The 17252-nt window shown below is 52.9% G+C and overlaps 6 protein-coding genes and 1 non-coding gene across 7 annotated transcripts; 3 read left to right on the top strand and 4 right to left on the bottom strand.

The window, feature by feature from the left end:
* The first annotated feature begins 2658 nt into the window (after window positions 1-2658).
* BDP55DRAFT_660278 (uncharacterized protein) lies at window positions 2659-3516 on the top strand. Its single transcript, XM_060574609.1, has 2 exons — window positions 2659-2681; window positions 2826-3516. Exons 1-2 carry the CDS (start codon window positions 2677-2679, stop codon window positions 3376-3378), a joined length of 558 nt encoding a protein of 185 aa, XP_060431217.1. The 5' UTR covers window positions 2659-2676; the 3' UTR covers window positions 3379-3516.
* A 1086-nt stretch (window positions 3517-4602) lies between these two features.
* BDP55DRAFT_549559 (WD repeat domain-containing protein) lies at window positions 4603-6190 on the bottom strand (the record flags this gene model as incomplete). Its single annotated transcript, XM_060568940.1, has 2 exons — window positions 4603-5609; window positions 5659-6190. The coding sequence occupies 2 exons, from the start codon at window positions 6188-6190 to the stop codon at window positions 4603-4605; spliced, it is 1539 nt and encodes a 512-aa protein (XP_060431216.1).
* A 643-nt stretch (window positions 6191-6833) lies between these two features.
* Window positions 6834-8027, top strand: BDP55DRAFT_630713 (uncharacterized protein; the record flags this gene model as incomplete). Its single annotated transcript, XM_060572188.1, has 1 exon — window positions 6834-8027. The coding sequence occupies one exon, from the start codon at window positions 6834-6836 to the stop codon at window positions 8025-8027; it is 1194 nt and encodes a 397-aa protein (XP_060431215.1).
* Window positions 8028-9831: 1804 nt separating this feature from the next.
* BDP55DRAFT_t131 lies at window positions 9832-9937 on the bottom strand. The gene has a single exon. It is a non-coding gene; the product is annotated as a tRNA-Phe (tRNA).
* Window positions 9938-10478: 541 nt separating this feature from the next.
* Window positions 10479-11414, bottom strand: BDP55DRAFT_549692 (SOR/SNZ family-domain-containing protein; the record flags this gene model as incomplete). The annotated part of the gene is made up of 1 exon (XM_060568952.1): window positions 10479-11414. The coding sequence occupies one exon, from the start codon at window positions 11412-11414 to the stop codon at window positions 10479-10481; it is 936 nt and encodes a 311-aa protein (XP_060431214.1).
* A 1959-nt stretch (window positions 11415-13373) lies between these two features.
* BDP55DRAFT_727445 (SNO glutamine amidotransferase) lies at window positions 13374-14378 on the top strand (the record flags this gene model as incomplete). The annotated part of the gene is made up of 2 exons (XM_060579310.1): window positions 13374-13636; window positions 13859-14378. The coding sequence occupies 2 exons, from the start codon at window positions 13374-13376 to the stop codon at window positions 14376-14378; spliced, it is 783 nt and encodes a 260-aa protein (XP_060431213.1).
* A 1593-nt stretch (window positions 14379-15971) lies between these two features.
* On the bottom strand, window positions 15972-16718 carry BDP55DRAFT_630710 (uncharacterized protein; the record flags this gene model as incomplete). Its single annotated transcript, XM_060572187.1, has 1 exon — window positions 15972-16718. One exon carries the CDS (start codon window positions 16716-16718, stop codon window positions 15972-15974), a length of 747 nt encoding a protein of 248 aa, XP_060431212.1.
* Window positions 16719-17252: the final 534 nt, after the last annotated feature.

Below are 17252 nucleotides of genomic sequence, written 5' to 3'. Positions count from 1 at the left end.
TAAGAGACGGGAGACAAGACAAGTTGAGGAGGCAAGGAGGGTGGCACAAAGACAAAGAGTCAAAAGGGTTAGGTAACCAAGGTACGGTGCTTTAGCTAGTAGGTAGGTAGCGGGTAAGGTAGGAGAAGATGGCACCAGGCAACCTAGATCTTGGGACTGAACTGAGGACGGTGAAATAGGTGCCTCGTTGATCTGATGGGAAATGGAACAGTTCAATGAAGGTTATTGCTGCGCCTGGACCCCGGAAAAGACGGAGACTTGGGTAGACAATTGACAGTCGTCTCCAAGGCTACCACGAGGTGAGGGTCATTGATACCTTGCAGTTTTAAGAGTGAAAGTGCAAGGGGAAAGGCAGCAATTCCCAGTCAGATAATACAGAGTAAACCCAATAGGAGAGAAAAGCAAAGGGAACGAAAAGGAAGGGAAACGAGAGTCCACTTGTCATTCATTTGAGGTGTTAGGCAGTTCGGTCCCGTCGCATTCGCACCGGCTAGGTATTCGTACGTACGAAGTAAGGTACTTACAGTGCTACACATTAGACCTGGAGATAACCGGGAGCAGCCAGTCGGACATTCAGTCCTCTTCAGTCAGAATGAGAATATCTTGAAGAGACTCATTCCCTCACAAAAGTAAGTAGGTATCAGTGCCTCTGATTGTCTTCTCAATGTGCACTAGCAGCACCTTAGCAGCAGCTGGACTCCCCCAAGTTCTGTGCGCAGCTGCACGCGATGCTGCGCCAAAAGTACGCGCATTTCCTCCTCTCTACTCGTACCTTGTGGACCTGAGATGCATGGGTGCTTTCTCTCAGGGGTCCAGTCATTCCTCTCACTTTCTCTCTGTTTGCTGTTTCATTGGACCGGTGTCTTGAACGGAGTGGGTTCATCTTTGGTCGCTCCAGTGTCTGATTGCATGAAGCTTGTGATGGCCCATGGCCCATGGCCCCTGCCTGCTTCTGCCTCTGCTTACCCAGTTGCCAGTGAGAACCTGTACATGACTCTCTGACTAGACAGGATAGGTTGTATCTCATCTCCTCTTCTGACTCTCTTCAGATTCATCAGCAAGAGATGAGTGTGATGAGCCACCAAAGGATGAGAGGCAACAGATGGAAGAAAAGAGGAACTGTTGCCCGTGGGGGGCCCACAAGTACAAAGGTACAAAAGTACAAGTGACTGCAACCAAGTCCCCTGTGGATCCCCGACATATCCCACCCCTCCCATTGGCCTCAGATTAAGCTCCTTTTATCGATAAGCCACTCCCATGACGCCAAACTGCCCCATCCGGGTCCCATCACAAGATCTCGACAAAAGACATGGATTGCCATGTGAGCCGACCACTCCGGCCCAGCCTGTCCAGCCTGTCCAGCCTGACCTGGCTCCCGTCAGACCCGAGGCACACAATGCTCTCGACTCACAATCAGCCATCAGCAGATGCATATCAAGACCACTCATTATTCGCCTTCAACCTACGTTGATGTTCACTATTCAGTGGCCAAATACAGTTAATAGCTACTATCACTCACCTGAGCTCAGACTCACTCACAGACCCAAAACCAAGGTGGGAGTGAGGGGACCAAGCCTGAAATGACATCAGCCCAGAGTGACCGCAAACGACACTCTGTGGCATCTGCCCGCGCACTGAGATTCGCATCGCGGGGGCATCCCAGATCTGCCCCATATCAAGTCCCCTCTTTTGTTGAGAGCCGCCGCCGCCAAAGCTATCCAATTGAGAAAAACAACAAACGGAGTAGAAAACACATTCGAGGTCGTCGAGCTCAGTGTTTATTGTTATCTGAGCAGAATTTTCGAGCGAGATGGACCATGCTATGGTGCGCTTGTAGCTCTTACTCGGAGCATTCTGCCGTGACGAGATTATCCTATTGATGTTGAATCTGAATGAGCGCAAAACAAAAACGAATGACCAAAAGCATTCGTAACCGTTTGAGCATCTTGCTACTGTCTCTCAGCTCCTTTTGAATTTCCCAGACGTTTCGTTTATTTTGCTGTGAAATTGTCTCCAAGCCTTACACAGTGGACCAAGGTAAGGTCAACTAACTGCCTTACTTTCCACATCCCATCGCACTGGGCCAATGTCTCACTTCAAAACTGGCCACTCACGTTTCACATAATTCTTCTACATGAAGCTTCGCTTGTACATGTGGTGTATATCTTGCTTCATCATCATTTCTTACAGCCACCACTCTTCTGGCAACTTTTGCTCCAATTTAAGCGATGCCAGAGATGAACTCAAGGCATAGTCGCAAATAGTTGAACACAACTTCTACCGCATTGCTTGGGCGTTCCAAATGTTAACCTGCTCGTGCGAGCAAAATCCATGGCAATGACAACCAGGAGTCCGGCTTGAATTGGCCAGGACGCCAAGGTGCACGATCGAAGGGCTCAACTGAAGCCGAGATCCGGACCCGAAATGCCGGTCACCATCGCCGAATACTACTGCGGGGGCGGGGCATCAAACCCGCGAGAGGGGGGACGGGATCGAATGACGACGTTACGCAGTATATAGAACTCAATCCGTTTCTTGACATCATCTCCCATTTTCGCTGCTCACTGAGTGTCCTGCAACTCAAGCTTTCCATCACCGCTGCAAATCTCGGGCCCCCCTTCAACTCAAAGAACCACGGACCACCAAGTGTATCTTACCCTCGAGATCTAGCCCAGCATGAGGTATCTCAGATCCCCTCACGCACTGCTCACCTTGCTCACCTTCTTAGCCTGTTTGGCGTAGGTGACTGCCTTTTTTTTTCTTTCCAATGATGAAGAACCTCAAGGCTGGCACGAATATGAGCTCCAACCACTAACTTCACCCAGTCCCTCATCGCAACAAAGCCCCCCCTTCAACGAGAGTAATCTCCCAGAAAACCGCACATCCGCTGCCTTTCCCCTCCCTGTCCCAACCCTCGATCTCGATTTCCGCATTGTCGTGGACCTCAACCCTCTTATCCCCGTCGGCGTCGGCCCGTTCGGCCAGCGGAACTGGATCTCCTTCTCCGGAGGCGCCTTCTCGGCCAAGTGGGGCACCGGCACTGTCGTCGCCGGCGGGCAGGACAGCCAGATTGTCGTCAATGAGACTCTCAGCACCGCCGTCGAGACGTCGTATCTGCTTAAGACGGATGATGAGACGCCGGCTTACATTACTGTGAAGACGACTGGTTGGCGGACTGGGCCGAGGGAGGTTATGGAGAGGTTATTTGATCCGGCTAGAGCGAATGATGTCAAGCCCTCCGAGTATAGCTTCCGGTTGAATGTCAAGATGGAGACTGGGGATGAGAGGTATAAGGATATTGTTAACACTGCCATGTGGGTTGGCAGTGGTGCTAGGTTGGGAGCCACCGTCATCTATGATGCTTACCGGGTTGTTTAATGGCACCAGTGAGCTCTGAGAAGCATGGAGACGGTCGACTAGCGACTTTCAATTCAGAAGCGCCCTTTTACATGTCTTCATTGGTACATAGTTGGAGATGAAATCGAATGTCCATACCTTTTGCAGGGTTGTGAGGTGTTGTTCATCGATTCTAGCTTTGTTCCGCCGAAACAACTTTACAGTTATGATTGATATGAAAAGCACAGAAAAAAATCAGCACATCACCAACCATCGCCCAGAGTGTCGTCGAATAGGCTAGAAGCCTTGCTGAGAGCAACGAGATCCCCAGAAACATTTGTAAACGGCATGAAAGTGACGAAAGCCAGATACCCGCAACTACTCATCCTCTTACTCCCATCTCCAATGCTTCACAAACGATGACTTGCCCAGCGGAAGACCAAACTATCCGGTCATGATTTCATTACTCATTCAACCTCCAACAAGTTCTATCGCCTTTTTTCTTGTCCATACGTCAATATAAAAGCTTCCTAGCACTGAGAGAAGGAACTAGGGCGGAGATCCTGAACGAGGAGGAGCTCTCCTGACGGCATTCGGCAGTAGCATGGCTATGTACTTGTCAGAGTGACTGCGCTTCAAATGTTCGGGATATCCCACTAGCAATAGCTTCGCCCATTCAGCAACATATCTAGCTGGAACATTCTACTCATTCTATACAAGTTTCCTTATATCTTCAAAGGCAGCTAGATACAGGTGCGCCTTCCTTTCACCTGTACTGCAATATCATGACACAATGGGTAGTCCAGGTGTTTACCTTTATAATAAGGTAGTCTATTCTACTGCAAACAGTCAAGCCGTATTTATAGTAATGTACCCGAAAAGTCATTTGTCCAATTCGTTCCAAAAAATGCCCCGTCGATATCCAAGTGACACTAGCCGATATCCTACCTACCAACGGTACATGACCGGCATCACAGGGTTCATGACTACCGTGGCCGCCGTGGCAGCTGTGCACATACAAAGCTCATGGCGTCTGCCTATATACTGGATTGTAAACAAGCTAGAGTATCGCAGCTTTCAGAACCCTCGAGAACCCTCCAAATCCCTTTTATAAAATTGACGGCCTGAAGCATCCGCCACAGTAGTAATGACCTCGTATCCTCCAACGCCGCGCAAAATGACATGCCGATACCCTTTCCCCCTATCGCTAAGCAGGCGGTCCAATATACACGGAACCCCAGTGATCGCTAACTTATGCGCCAAGGCTCACTGCCACAAGCACAGCTTGCCACTCGCAGTACCCCCAGCCACCCAGTCCATCGTCGGATGGAAGTGGGCGACAGCAGGAACAGCCGAGATACCGTCTCCGCCCAGCTGCGCAAGCTGTTCACCATTGGCAGCGTAGACGTTAACGAAGCGGTTCATATTACCCATGACGAACTTCTGAATGCCATCCTTTGGCCGTTTCTGCCATTGGGGTTTGAGGATGGTGACCCAACGGCCCGTTTGGTTGTTGTGCTTCACGATGTGCTTCGGCTCCATCTCAGTGGACTTGTCCCAGTCGGTACGGTCGGCCCAGTCATAGATCTTGATCGTATCATCGTAGGATGAAGTGGCGATGTGGCCGCCCGGGCTCCAGGAGGCGTGAGAGACTGACAGGCGGGAGTTGTGCTCGTAGAGCATGGCGGGGTGCCTCATATCGCCCTTGCCAGTGATCTTCCGCAAGTCCCAGATCTTGACCGTTCTATCAAGAGACGCCGTAGCAAGAAGGTGGGGCTCCCGCGGGTTCAGAGAGAATCCTCCAATCTTGTTGTCGGACAACTGCCACATCTCCGTGGACTTGGGGTCGCGGATGTCGACCTTTCCAACAGCGCCATTAAGCGTGGAAAAGTAAACGATACTCTTTTCCGTCAGAGGAATATCGATTGCGGACAGGGGGATGTCTTCGTTCTTGTCCTCGGGCTCCCAGACAGGCACACACATATCCTTTTCGAGATCGAGAACACGGATGGTAGAATCGTACGAGGATGTGTAGACCTTTTGCTGCTCGAAAGGAGAAACAATGATGGTAGTGATTGTCCGGGTATGAATCTTGTAGGCACCAATCTTCGGGTCAAACCAGGCGTCCTCGTCATCATCGTCCTGCGGGGGACCGTCCTGGGAGGCATCAAAGACACCTAGAGCGCCTTCCTTATCTCCGGCGAATACCAGGGGCTTGTCCTCCGTGGGGTGGAATGTGGAAGCATAAATTCGCATTGGGCAGATTTTGATATCTGGGAATATGTGAGCCATCGCCGCATAGTAGGAGTTGGCCTAGCTTACCTTGGGGGCTCCATTTATCGTACAGCTCGAGCTTGCCCATCTTCTGACGCAGCGCCTTCAAATCCTTGTCCGAGGTATTTGCAACGTCCTCGTCTGTGAAGGTGGGAACGCCAGGCTGGGCGCCTCGAGGGACCAATGCACTTAACCCGGTAATACCATGGTTGAATTTCTTCCCGTCGACGGCGATGTCCCCCAGACTAAGGTTGCCACCGATTCTCGTCTTCTTGGCTTTCTCCTTTGCCACCTTTTCCTCGACCTCGACCTCATACTTGCGCTTGAGAGTCTCGTTATCGGCATCGAATCCGGCGACACGAGCACTTCGGCGGACCGGGCCAGTCGGGGCAACAGGCTCTTTCTTTACAGGAGTCGATCGAGACTTTGGCGCGGGCTTCGGCTTCGGGGGCATAATCTTATTTGATGCCTTGGCGAGGTCGTCCAGCATGGTCTTGTTCTTTGCGATGTTTGCCAATCGCATCTTCTCGAACGCGCTCATCCCCGTATCCTCCTCGGCTTTGACCTTAGTGCGAGCCATGACTGCGGTTTGGGATGGGTGTGGACAGGAAGAGATGATTGTATGCGATCTGGCGGTAGTCGAGCTGGAGGAAAAGGTGTAGATTTGGTGGGCAAATGCGTATCAGACTGTGGTCGTGTTTCCAATCGGCGGTGTTCGTGGTTCGGTAGCAGGGCTTCTCACGATAGAGTTGAGCAGGGTTGAAGAAGAGGAGGAAGTCTGTGACTTACTGCGATAATTGCAACTCCGAGAACGCAATTGCACTGCCGGATTCAGATTTGACCTGTCGAAACTGTGACCCGTATCCAGGTGTGGAAGTTGTGAGGCCAAGAACACGTTGGAATTATTCGTAGAAAGAAAAAAAAGATAGAGGCAATTCAGAGCGTGGATCACGACGGGAGGAGCGTGGTGGTGGTGGAGGCGAACCTGCCTAATTGAAAGCGCGTCGTAACGCGTCGAGGTCCGCGGCAGTTGCAGGGGGTTTAATGTCCATTACGTCAGCCAAAAGCACCCCCGTGTCGCCGTGTAGGTCCCTGCATGGCCCGAGCTTCTCCTGTCGGATTCTTTGGATGGAAATTTTGTTGCATCTGCAGATTCGCAACTTTTGATCATCGCAAAGTGAAGTGCACACACAGCTTGCGCTTCCACCACACAGCACAACACAATGGCTACAACATTGACGCCATTCCTCTACCAGACGAGGACAATCCTGAGGGGATCTGTGTCTATACGATCCCTCTCGACAACCGCAGGCCGGCTCCACGCCCACCCCCGAGGCCGCGGCCAGCAGAGCATCCCCTTCGAATGGGACGGCCCTGCCCAAGAGCGAACCGACATCCCCAGCGGCCCAGACGGCGAGCGAAAGTCCACCATTACCCCGACCGAGAGACAGGTTTTCCGTGCAATTTTCGACGATATTGCGAAGCGTAGCGGCCAGGCCCTGCCACAGCCTACCCCGGACGCTGCAGACGACGCCTCCTCATCCTCGCAAATCGAACCTGAACCCGAGTCCGGATCTCGCGATGCCATCCTGCGCAAATACCCCCCTGCTCTGCGCCGTGCGGCTGAGGTAGCGCTTGGGATGCGCCAGATTCAAGGCGACCAATTGGCATCGTCGCGCATCTCCTTCAAGCCGGAAGAGGAGCTCGAATCAGATCTCGCAGAAGCCGCCAAGCTCGATGCTGCGCGGAGGGACGCCCGCGCCCAAGAAGCTGTCCGCCTACAGGCCCTTCTGGACCAGTGCAACACCGACGTTGAGGTCTGGACCGTTTTGGAGCGCGACGTCTTCTCCATGGTCGCAAGGCTGGGTATCTCCGAAGACCAGAACCACCAGCCGGATCCGGAAAAGAAGGCCAAGCCCGCGCAGAAGAAGAAGTCGTCCAAAAAGGCCCAGCCAGACGCCCTCAGCATGGACTCCCATGGCCCGCTGTACTCGATGCACCTCCTCCAGGGCCTCAAGACCCTCGACCAGTCCTTTGCGCACTCCTCCCCACTGGCGTTGAACGTCCTCCCACGCGTAAAGGACCTCGGCCTAGCTTCCTATGTCCTCGGCGTCTCTACGCCTTTCTACAACGAGCTGGCCTCTATCCTTTGGTACCGCCACGGGGACACCCAAGCTGTGCTCGCCGTTCTGGACGAGATGCAGTTCGCGGGCCTCTTCTACGACATGCAGACGCTGCGCCTCGTCGATACCATTGAGCTGGCCCTAGACTCTTTCCGGGGCGGGAAGCTGGGTGTCTTCTCCAAGGCTGTTGGCACCATGCCGGGCTACAATCTCGATGTTAAGTCAAAGGTGGCGCGTTACGCGCGAAGGGTCCGCCATAGCCTCAGGGAGCACAATGGTAGCGCGCGATACTAGGACTCCCGGTGCATAGTAACTGGTGATGGATGTTTGCTGCCAAGAGAGGCTGCTTGTACAAGACACTGTAACATATTCTGTAACTATAACACCCCGCATAGCGAATCCTCATCAGGATTGGAATCATGGAAAAGGCGCATGGCGCTCCAGGTTCACAAATGCAATCAAGACTCAAAAATACAGGTCCCAATGACCCAAGGCATAGCCGCGCTATTTCGAGCATCTCGATGTTGGCTGAGACATCAACACCTAAGCTGACATACGCGCCTTGCGATTTTCTTTCTAGAAGAAGAGGGCAGGACAGAACAGGAAGTGAACCTATTCCACTTGCTTCTTAAGCGGGCAGCCGGACCTCAGACCGGACTTATTGGGCTTCAGAGAAGATCGGTGGCCCCGAGGAATGTTAAGCCTTTTAAGCCTTCGGGAACTAAACAAGTGTGCTCACCCCCACACCGTAAACCCATTGCTGGTCATTCCTGAGCACTTTTCTGTAAATGTCTTTGTTGTCAGCCCTAGATGGACAGACTTTCACCCCCTCCCCAAGATTCCAAATGGATCTGAAGAAGGCTTGGCCTGGTTGACAGTCAGTAGTTAATTAGCCAGGGCGTCCTACAGCCATGTTGACGGGAAGGGCGTTATCTCGTCTTTTCTCCCTGCCTGGACTTGTTAGAGACGGTGCAACGCCGCCCGGGGGGGAGAGGGCTTGGCCTGTTTGCTGCTACTTCTTGGATCTGAGATGTGTGCTGAGATCGTTCGATGGGTCAGCCTTATCTGAAGATACACCTCTGTACGGTCAGCTGCGACCTTTTAGTTTCTGAATGGAATCTCGTGAGCTGGTTTTGTTACCCCTCGTTACTGTCAAAGACTACGCGTGCTTCCTTTCGCAGCTTCATGGCATGGGCTGAAAGCTTCAGGCCACGTTCAACTCGTGTGGTTTAGTCAGGCAGTTCAGTTCCGTGAATACCACAGACTCGTTCCTTAGGAGTCAACCGCACAGTACTGCCGCGCCAAGATGCCGGGCGTTCTTTGGCTTGTCTTGTCTTTCTTTCGCAACGATCTTACGCGGGAGCCTGGGAAACCTCATGGGCGACACTGAAGGGGAGAGACTTTGCGTCGGTGGATGACTTCTAGATGGCTTCTATGGCGAAAAGAGCAAAGTGACATCGCCGATCTTGGGTTGAAATAGGGGCTTTTCTTTTGGTTAAGGCACAGACAGACTGGAAGTACCTTGGTCGAGATGCCTTCAGTCTGAGAAGCAGGTCTAGAGGCAAGGGGCTGAATATCTCGGCGGTCGCGGTAAGAAGTCAAAGCGAATACTACCTAGATAGCAATGCAACGGCAGAGCACACATCTGATGGGAATGAATGAGATGATAATTAAGAAATCAAGTATGCGATATTTAGTGAAGGTGGCACCGAGCGCAAGCATGATCGTCAAGCTAACTTTCTCATGATCTACCATGATTCCGGGGATGGATGTCAAGCAAATGTCCGATCACTTCTCATTTGTGAGAAGTGAGAGAATTGAGTGTAAGAAATCTCTAAATGAATCCACCCAAGAGACAATACAATTTTGTTCGCTGATCTTTCTTTCCTCAGTCGATTCTATTGAAAGCCAAGTGGTTGAGTGACTGACAACTCTCAATTGTGAATGAAAGCTGTGAATTACTTGTGTGGTTTGAGTCCGAAAGAGAGAGAGAGAGAGAGAGGCCAAAATAGAATCCATCCAGGCAGGAGGAGCCAGCACTCATGTCGGTATACTGATTGATCACAAGTTGAAGGGAGCCATGAGCAAAAGTAGAAGTTGCGGCCAGTGTGGATTGAACACACGACCTTCAGATTGATTGAATGAAGTCTCTAGGGTTCAGAACCCACTTCAGTCTGACGCTCTCCCAACTGAGCTATGTCCGCCGCTATCTTAGAGATCCACTACAAGGCGGTGTTGCTAAGAATCCCGGGCTTCACATCGCGAGGAGTTGGTGGAGGTTGTGTGACCTTTTGCGATTGAAAGTTCTAGAAGAATTCTTCGTCCGTACGGAACGTGTCAGCAAACCTTGTACCGGAGTCATGAAGGTGGTGTGGTAGACCTTGGAAAGGTGCGTGCTTCTTGCTCTTGCAATTACAGCGAGTCACTCTGAGACATCACCAAAATGAGAACCTGATGAAAAGACCAAAGATTCAGCCTCAAATGAGGTAGACTTTATTATGCTCAATTGTTCCTAAATGCTCCGTAGAAGAATGACTCCCTCGGCTTCGCTAGCTGATGCGGCCACAATGCCTCCCTCCCTGTCTTGGTTGAAAAAAAAAAATAACTGCTTTTTATATCGCAAAGTCATGAACCCATATGAACATCCAAATCACTCACACACAGACACTGCTCATGAGTAGTGTCTCCCTGCAGTGTTATCCGTTAACTGAAGACTAAGCTCCTGTCGCTAGCCCAACACCTTGCTTACCACCCACGCGTGGCCAGCTTCTCCTCAGTCTTCAAGCTGTCGCAGTTGATGCCGACCATGGCCTCACCAAGTCCCTCACTGCACTCGGCGAGGACCTTGGCGTCCTTGTAATGCGTCGTCGCTCTCACGATGGCCTTGGCGCGCTTGGCCGGGTCGCCAGACTTGAAGATGCCGCTGCCGACAAAGACACCGTCGCAGCCGAGCTGCATCATCAGCGCCGCGTCCGCAGGGGTGGCGACACCACCAGCGGCGAAGTTGACGACAGGGAGACGGCCGAGCTCGGCCGTCTGCTGAAGAAGCGTAGGGTCGACCTCGAGCTCTCTCGCCAGGGCGCGGATGCCCAGGATACCCTCTGTCGCGAGAACTCCCTTGGCGCGCGCAATGTCTCTGGTGACCTGCTTGACGTGGGTGACGGCCTCGACGACGTCGCCGGTGCCGGCCTCGCCCTTTGTGCGGATCATGGCGGCGCCCTCTGCGATTCTGCGCAGGGCCTCGCCGAGGTTGCGGCAGCCGCAGACGAAGGGGGCCTTGAAGTCGGCCTTTTCGACGTGGTAGACCTTGTCGGCCGGGGTGAGGACCTCGCTTTCGTCAATGTAGTCAACGCCGAGGGCCTCGAGGATCTGGCACTCGACAAAGTGGCCGATGCGAGCCTTGGCCATGACGGGGATGGTGACGGCGTTCTGAATCTCCCTGATGACGGCAGGGTCGGACATGCGGGCGACGCCGCCGTCCTTGCGGATGTCTGCCGGGACACGCTCCAGGGCCATGACGGCGCAGGCGCCGGCCTCTTCGGCGATGCGGGCCTGGGCGGCGTCGGTCACGTCCATGATGACACCTCCTTTGAGCATCTGGGCGAGTCCGGCCTTGACGGCGAATGTGTTCTTGGCATCACCGTTGGTGCCGTTGGGCTTGGTTGCGTCGTTGTTGGTCATTGTGACTTGAATTGTAAGGTGACTTTTCTGGGGTATCTTTGAGAAGGATAAGCCGCTATGAGATGATCGGTAATAGTGAGTTGAAGAGGTGTGAGGCGGGATGATACAGAAGGTCTGAGTGAGAGAGACGGGAATAGAACGGCTCTGGGAGTGAGGGGTATCTTTTTTTCAATCAATCAGAGAGAAAGGAGGGCCTCAAAATGGTTAACGAGGATTCAGAATGCTCCGCAACACGATGGGTCTGGTTTGTATGTCATGAAATCCGGGGAAAAAGGGTTCTTCAGAATGATCGAAGAGGAGGGGGGGCAAATATGTATTATGGCGGCAGACAACAACTTCGATGATGACACGGGATGTCCAGCGAGGGGTCCAAGATTGGACGAATCGAGAAAATTTTTACACTTCTGCTGTACCGAGTCATCCCGTCCTTCCCGCGGATCCTTCCCATCTGCTTGGAGAACAAGACTTGAACGGTGGTACATACACCAGCCAGAAACCCCTCCGCCTAGGCGAGCCGAGCAAAGCAGCGCGTGGCCCGCGACTGAGTCGGCGGCGACACTTGGCCGTAGGGAACCCCTAGGGCCGAGCTTACCACCCAGCAAGTCTGCAGATAGTCATGAATACGGTGTACCTACTGCGTAGACTACGACTCTGTGAGATGGATGGCCTGCGGGCACGAGCTTGAGGGGGGTCAGGGCCCGATCTCGGAAAGGCAAGATACGGTTACTCCGGGACCCGGTACATGGCCAACCTTAATGGAATGGCAGTGTCATCGAAGTATCCCCCGTGCAAGTCGTGGACCGTGGCGGGCGCGGAGGGCGGCCCAGTCCCACGCACCGGTGTTTGAACGGGTGGCGGGATACAGCTCTGGATGTCTGGACTCTGGGATCTGGACATGCTTCAACCGGCTTGCCCATTGAATATATTGCCCGATAAGGAGAAAGCTGAGGGTTTCGTGCTGTGGGACGTGTACGTTGTATGGATGGATCATGGCCCGACATATTCTCTTGATCATGGGTCACTCTGACAATGCGCGCATATAGTGTATGTAATTGCAATACTAATGTACATGTCACCCCAGTAAGGTATCTCGCAACCCGGCTGAGCCCAAGGCTTCTCCCACAATTAGTAACAAGTTTCTACCGACCATCCACATGCTCCGAACGGCGGCGACAGTTACAAAAGACTGAAGGGCGGGCGGGAAGCAGAGCGGTTGTCATCGGATGTAGATCCGAGCGATGCCCCTCCACCCAACCCGCCCTGCCGCTCCCTTTGAGTCTGTTCCGCGCGGGACAACATCCAGATCGCCCCATCTTGTTCCGCAGGAGCTGCAGAGTCAAGCTGGAACAAGCTCCGTATGCATGGAATCTTCCCTCGCCGCCGCTCTATGCATCTGACGGACGCCTTTCCCTGTCCCGTTGCTCCGCCAGTCGCTGACATCAACCAGACATCAACTAACAACATCTGCATGGATCTTTGGTCGTGACATTGAACAATTCCGCGCCCTTTACGCCCTTTGCGCCCACAGCAAGCGGGACAGACAGTCTTGGTCTACTATCTGTACTACACTAACACTACAGCGGAGCGAGTTGGCGGCGAGCTACCCGCAAGCCCGCCGTTGCATATGCCTAGCAACCAACCCTCTGATTGAACCGCCGATTACTGCAGTGCGGGCAACATAAAGTACCTTACTTTAGCTAGCAAGGGTCTTCAACGAAGCCGTTATCGCCAAGGCCGACGAAGCAACCCCCAAATCCCCGTTATCCTACTTACCTTGCGGATAGCCTACAACCTTTTGCTGCTCTTCACCGGTCCGGGACGTGGTGTCCGAGTTCATTGCGCGTGTAAATGACTCAAACACAAGAGTCGCAACCTTTCACGACTCTGCCCATCATCCTCAAGAACTCTGCTGAACGCCACCAGCCGCAAAGCCTTGAACCTCACAACACACTTCCCAACATGTCTTCTCTCACTATCGGCGTGCTGGCTCTTCAGGGCGGCTTCCACGAGCATGTCGATCTCGTACGGAAGGCCGCCGTCTACCTTGCTACGGCCGAGTCTTCGGCGCCAAGCCCGAGACCCGTGATCACTGCCATCGAGGTCCGTACCGAGGCAGAGCTCCGAAGCTGCGATGCCCTCATCATTCCGGGCGGAGAGAGCACAACAATCTCATTCATCGCGGCGCAGTCCGGTTTGATGGAACCCCTCAAGGAATTCGTCAAGTAAGCCACCTCACTCACCTCTCACTCACCACAGACCCGAACTTGCTCTCATGATGTCATTTGCGAAATTGAGAGAATTCCATACCTCACCCACTGTTTCTCACTCGCATTCTCATCTCACTCACTTGTAGCGAATTTTTTTTTTTTTTTTTTTTTTTTTTTTTTGGAGTGTTGGAGAGTTTCCCCGAGAGACAACGTCTAATTCTTTATTCTCCTTTTTAGAGCCGATCGTAAGCCAGTCTGGGGAACCTGCGCCGGCGCCATCCTCCTTGCTGATGAGGCAAATGCCACCAAGAAGGGCGGCCAAGAGCTCATCGGCGGGCTGGGCGTGCGCGTCCACCGCAACCACTTTGGCCGCCAAATCGAGAGCTTCGTCGCGGACCTAGACCTGCCCTTCCTGACGCAAGGCGACGGCAACACGAAAACGGCGTCGTCCCCTTACCCTGGCGTCTTCATCCGCGCCCCAATTGTTGAGGAGATCCTCTCCACCGAGGCGGGCGACAGCAACAAGCCGGCCTCCTCGGCTGTCGAGGTCCTTGCCGTTCTTCCGGGACGGAAGACCAAGGCCGCTGAAGGCGTCAGCCAGAGCACCGCGGACGACTCGATCGGTGACATTGTCGCTGTGAGGCAGCAGAACATATTTGCCACGAGTTTCCACCCCGAGCTGACTGACGACGTCCGCATTCACGTGTGGTGGTTGGAGCAGGTGATGAAGGCTGCGACACCGACATCATCCGCATGACCGGGGCCTCGACGACATGCAGTTCTCACGACTCGGAGCAAGAGTGATGTCACGGCGCATATTCGCAAACGAGAAAAAAAAAAAATGAGAACAGATTTACACGAAGCCATTGACGAGGTGTCCTACTTACCGAGGACGTACCGTCTCTGCGTCGACGTTGAGGGGTGGCATCTGCCACTTCTGCCACAATTATGCCACCACAGATGCCACCGGGGGCGACAGTTTCAAGTCACATCACATCACATTTCACATCCCACCCGGCTGGCAACAGATAGACAGAGAAGAGGGCAGCTTGCATCACGCACAGACGCAACGGGAGGAGATTTGCAGATCTTAGTGCTGGTCAGCCTGGTAGCAACGGGTGGGCAGAGAGTTTGCGTAGCGCTGCCTTTGTCGTTGGAATGAGGAGAAATGGGCTAGTGACATCCGTGGCTTGCGCGGAATTTGGACCTCCCGCCAATCCAGACAACAACACAATCAGATCATGCGCGAGCCGAGGGTTCGCCCGTGAGTACGGGCCGGTAAACAAAACCGTGAGATAATACCAAGCCTTCTGGGCCCCCGCGGGAGGAGGCGAGATTTTCCCCGAAAAAAGAGGGTAAAGATAGAATTTAGAATAGACGAGACGGAATCGCATATGATCAGCAGACCTAGTTCCAGCCACCGACATCCAGTCAGCAGGGTCCAAGATGGATTCAACGAATGCAGACATTTCCAAGACTTCAACTGTCCAGCCGTGCAGATCCAGAGTCGAGGATGAGGTCAAACCTCATCCCTGGATTTAGCCGTGCCCATGTCCGTGATCTCGGTAATGGTTCCTGAGGGTCACGGGGGGTTTGTCGTCACATCGAGACCCGATGGACAGGGCCGTGATGAAATGATCGTCATAAATGACATGCAGACGAGACCCGACGACGCATATTTCTTTTGACAATAAGAAACATGGCTAGGAGACGCAGATCATTTTAATTCTTCCAAAAAGAGAAGACCACTTCCAGATGAGGGACTGGACTCCCTGAACCCTGGAATTTGCGTGTAACGCGAAAATGTGACTAACACCAGGGGACCCTCATGATCTGATTGCTACCCGCACTCTAAATTTTAGGGATCTTGAACTTGTCAAAAGCGGACTTTTCGTGAGTCGGATTTAGAATGGTGATAGTTACACAGCATCATTAATAGCATTGGCACAAGGGTTCATCTCCGGATAAGGCAAGGCATCGAAGGAAGACGAAGAATGCGCGGAATATTCGCGATCAGTTTGTAGAACAAGCAGTCTCATGATCAAAATGTGTTTGAGAAAAGAAGTGCTTAGACTTCATTGATTATGTGGACATCTACTATCTACTAGATGGAACAAAGTTGAAGATCCTCAGATGGATAAAGTTATATGATGAAGTATGTACCGGACTGAAGTAAGATCATACAGGGAAATGAAAGTAAAAGCCCTCCGAGGCTCGTATTGAAAACAATTGGTATCAAGTATTGTCCGTAGAAGTAAAAGCAACATGAAACAATCCGCAGGCTAAGAGTTCATGAATCTTAATGGCCATAAACATCATCCACAATCTGTGGCACACACTCCCCGCTCGCTTATGAAGACATGATCAACAGAAGAACAAATGCGCTGACGCAAAGAACAAGAGACTTGTCTGAAGAGAAGACGTGTCCAGCACCACTGTTGAAGCTGCCAGGACGGAAGGATGGATCGGCATCGGCAGTGACGGTTGCAGTTGACTTGTCGGTCACGGTGACTGGCACCGAGACTGTGGCTGTCTGTGTAACCGGCTCGGCGAATAGGCCCCCATCGAAAGTAGAGACACGTCCGGGGACGTTGGTGATTTGTGGCAAGCAGGGCTCGCTCGCGCAGGTCCTGACAATGGTGCGCGTTGTGGTCAAGCCGGGCTCGGTGAAGGTCTCGACGAAGGTTGATGTGACGACGGCATCAGTCGCCTGAGGAATGGTGAGGATGGCACTGAAGGGTGTTGGGCAGTCGGTGCAAGTAGCTTGTGTTGTAGTGAAGCCAGGAGGGAGGACACTGCCTGATGGCTGGCATCCTGTGATGCCGGTGCAGGTTTGGGTAATGGTGTAAGTCTCTGGCCTCAGACCCTGAGAGCACTCTGGGCAGAAGGTGGGATAGACTGTTGTATAGACTGCCGTGAAGGGATCATTGTTGGTCCCTGTGGGTTGAAGTTGTTGAGGGAGGATATAGATCGAGATTGGCTCGACCCTGGTAACGGTGAGAGCATCTAACGTTGTGGTGGAGGAACAATCTTCTTGTCTGCGGTAGACCCTGGCGCCAGCCGCAACGGCAGCGAATGCAAAGATGAGTTGCAACATTTTTTTGTGAGAGGTAGAGAGACTGAACTGAGGTTGGATTGTCGCGGTTGAATTCAGGGTTCAAGGGTAGCAAGAATCTCGGGCTGAAGAAGGAATGCGGAAACTCTATATCAGGACATCTTGATCTGGAGATAGACCGATATCGTATGCTTCCCGTGCCTCCTTCACCCCGGCCGCCAAGCCGTTTGTCGACTCTGACGTCCATCTCCGGAACGTCATATCCACTCGGGCGTCAACTCTATTGTTCATCCAACCCGCTTGAGACTGGAAAGACGCCCTCCCGGGAGCCTCTCGAGAGTCTCACGGCCGGAAAGACGCAATTCTTACAAAGCCCTCGTCGAGCAGCATAGAAACAGTATGAGGGGGTTTGCTGTGCAGAGCGTCTGAATGCGAACTTGCCAAGGTCTTTGTGACTGCGATCGTGATGCCTTCTATCCACTTCTGTCCAGAGGCTCCAATGTCTGGCCTCGCCCAGCGCCACTGTCCGGGTGCGGTCGTGTGTGTGAGGGTATCTGTAGTCTCCAGGTCTTCCTG

The sequence above is a fragment of the Colletotrichum godetiae genome (assembly GCF_030913485.1).
Source record: "Colletotrichum godetiae strain CBS 193.32 chromosome Unknown BDP55scaffold_15, whole genome shotgun sequence".
Classification (NCBI taxonomy): Eukaryota; Fungi; Ascomycota; class Sordariomycetes; order Glomerellales; family Glomerellaceae; genus Colletotrichum; species Colletotrichum godetiae.
Note: the sequence above shows the minus strand (reverse complement) of the source record. Positions and strands in the feature narration are given on the sequence as shown.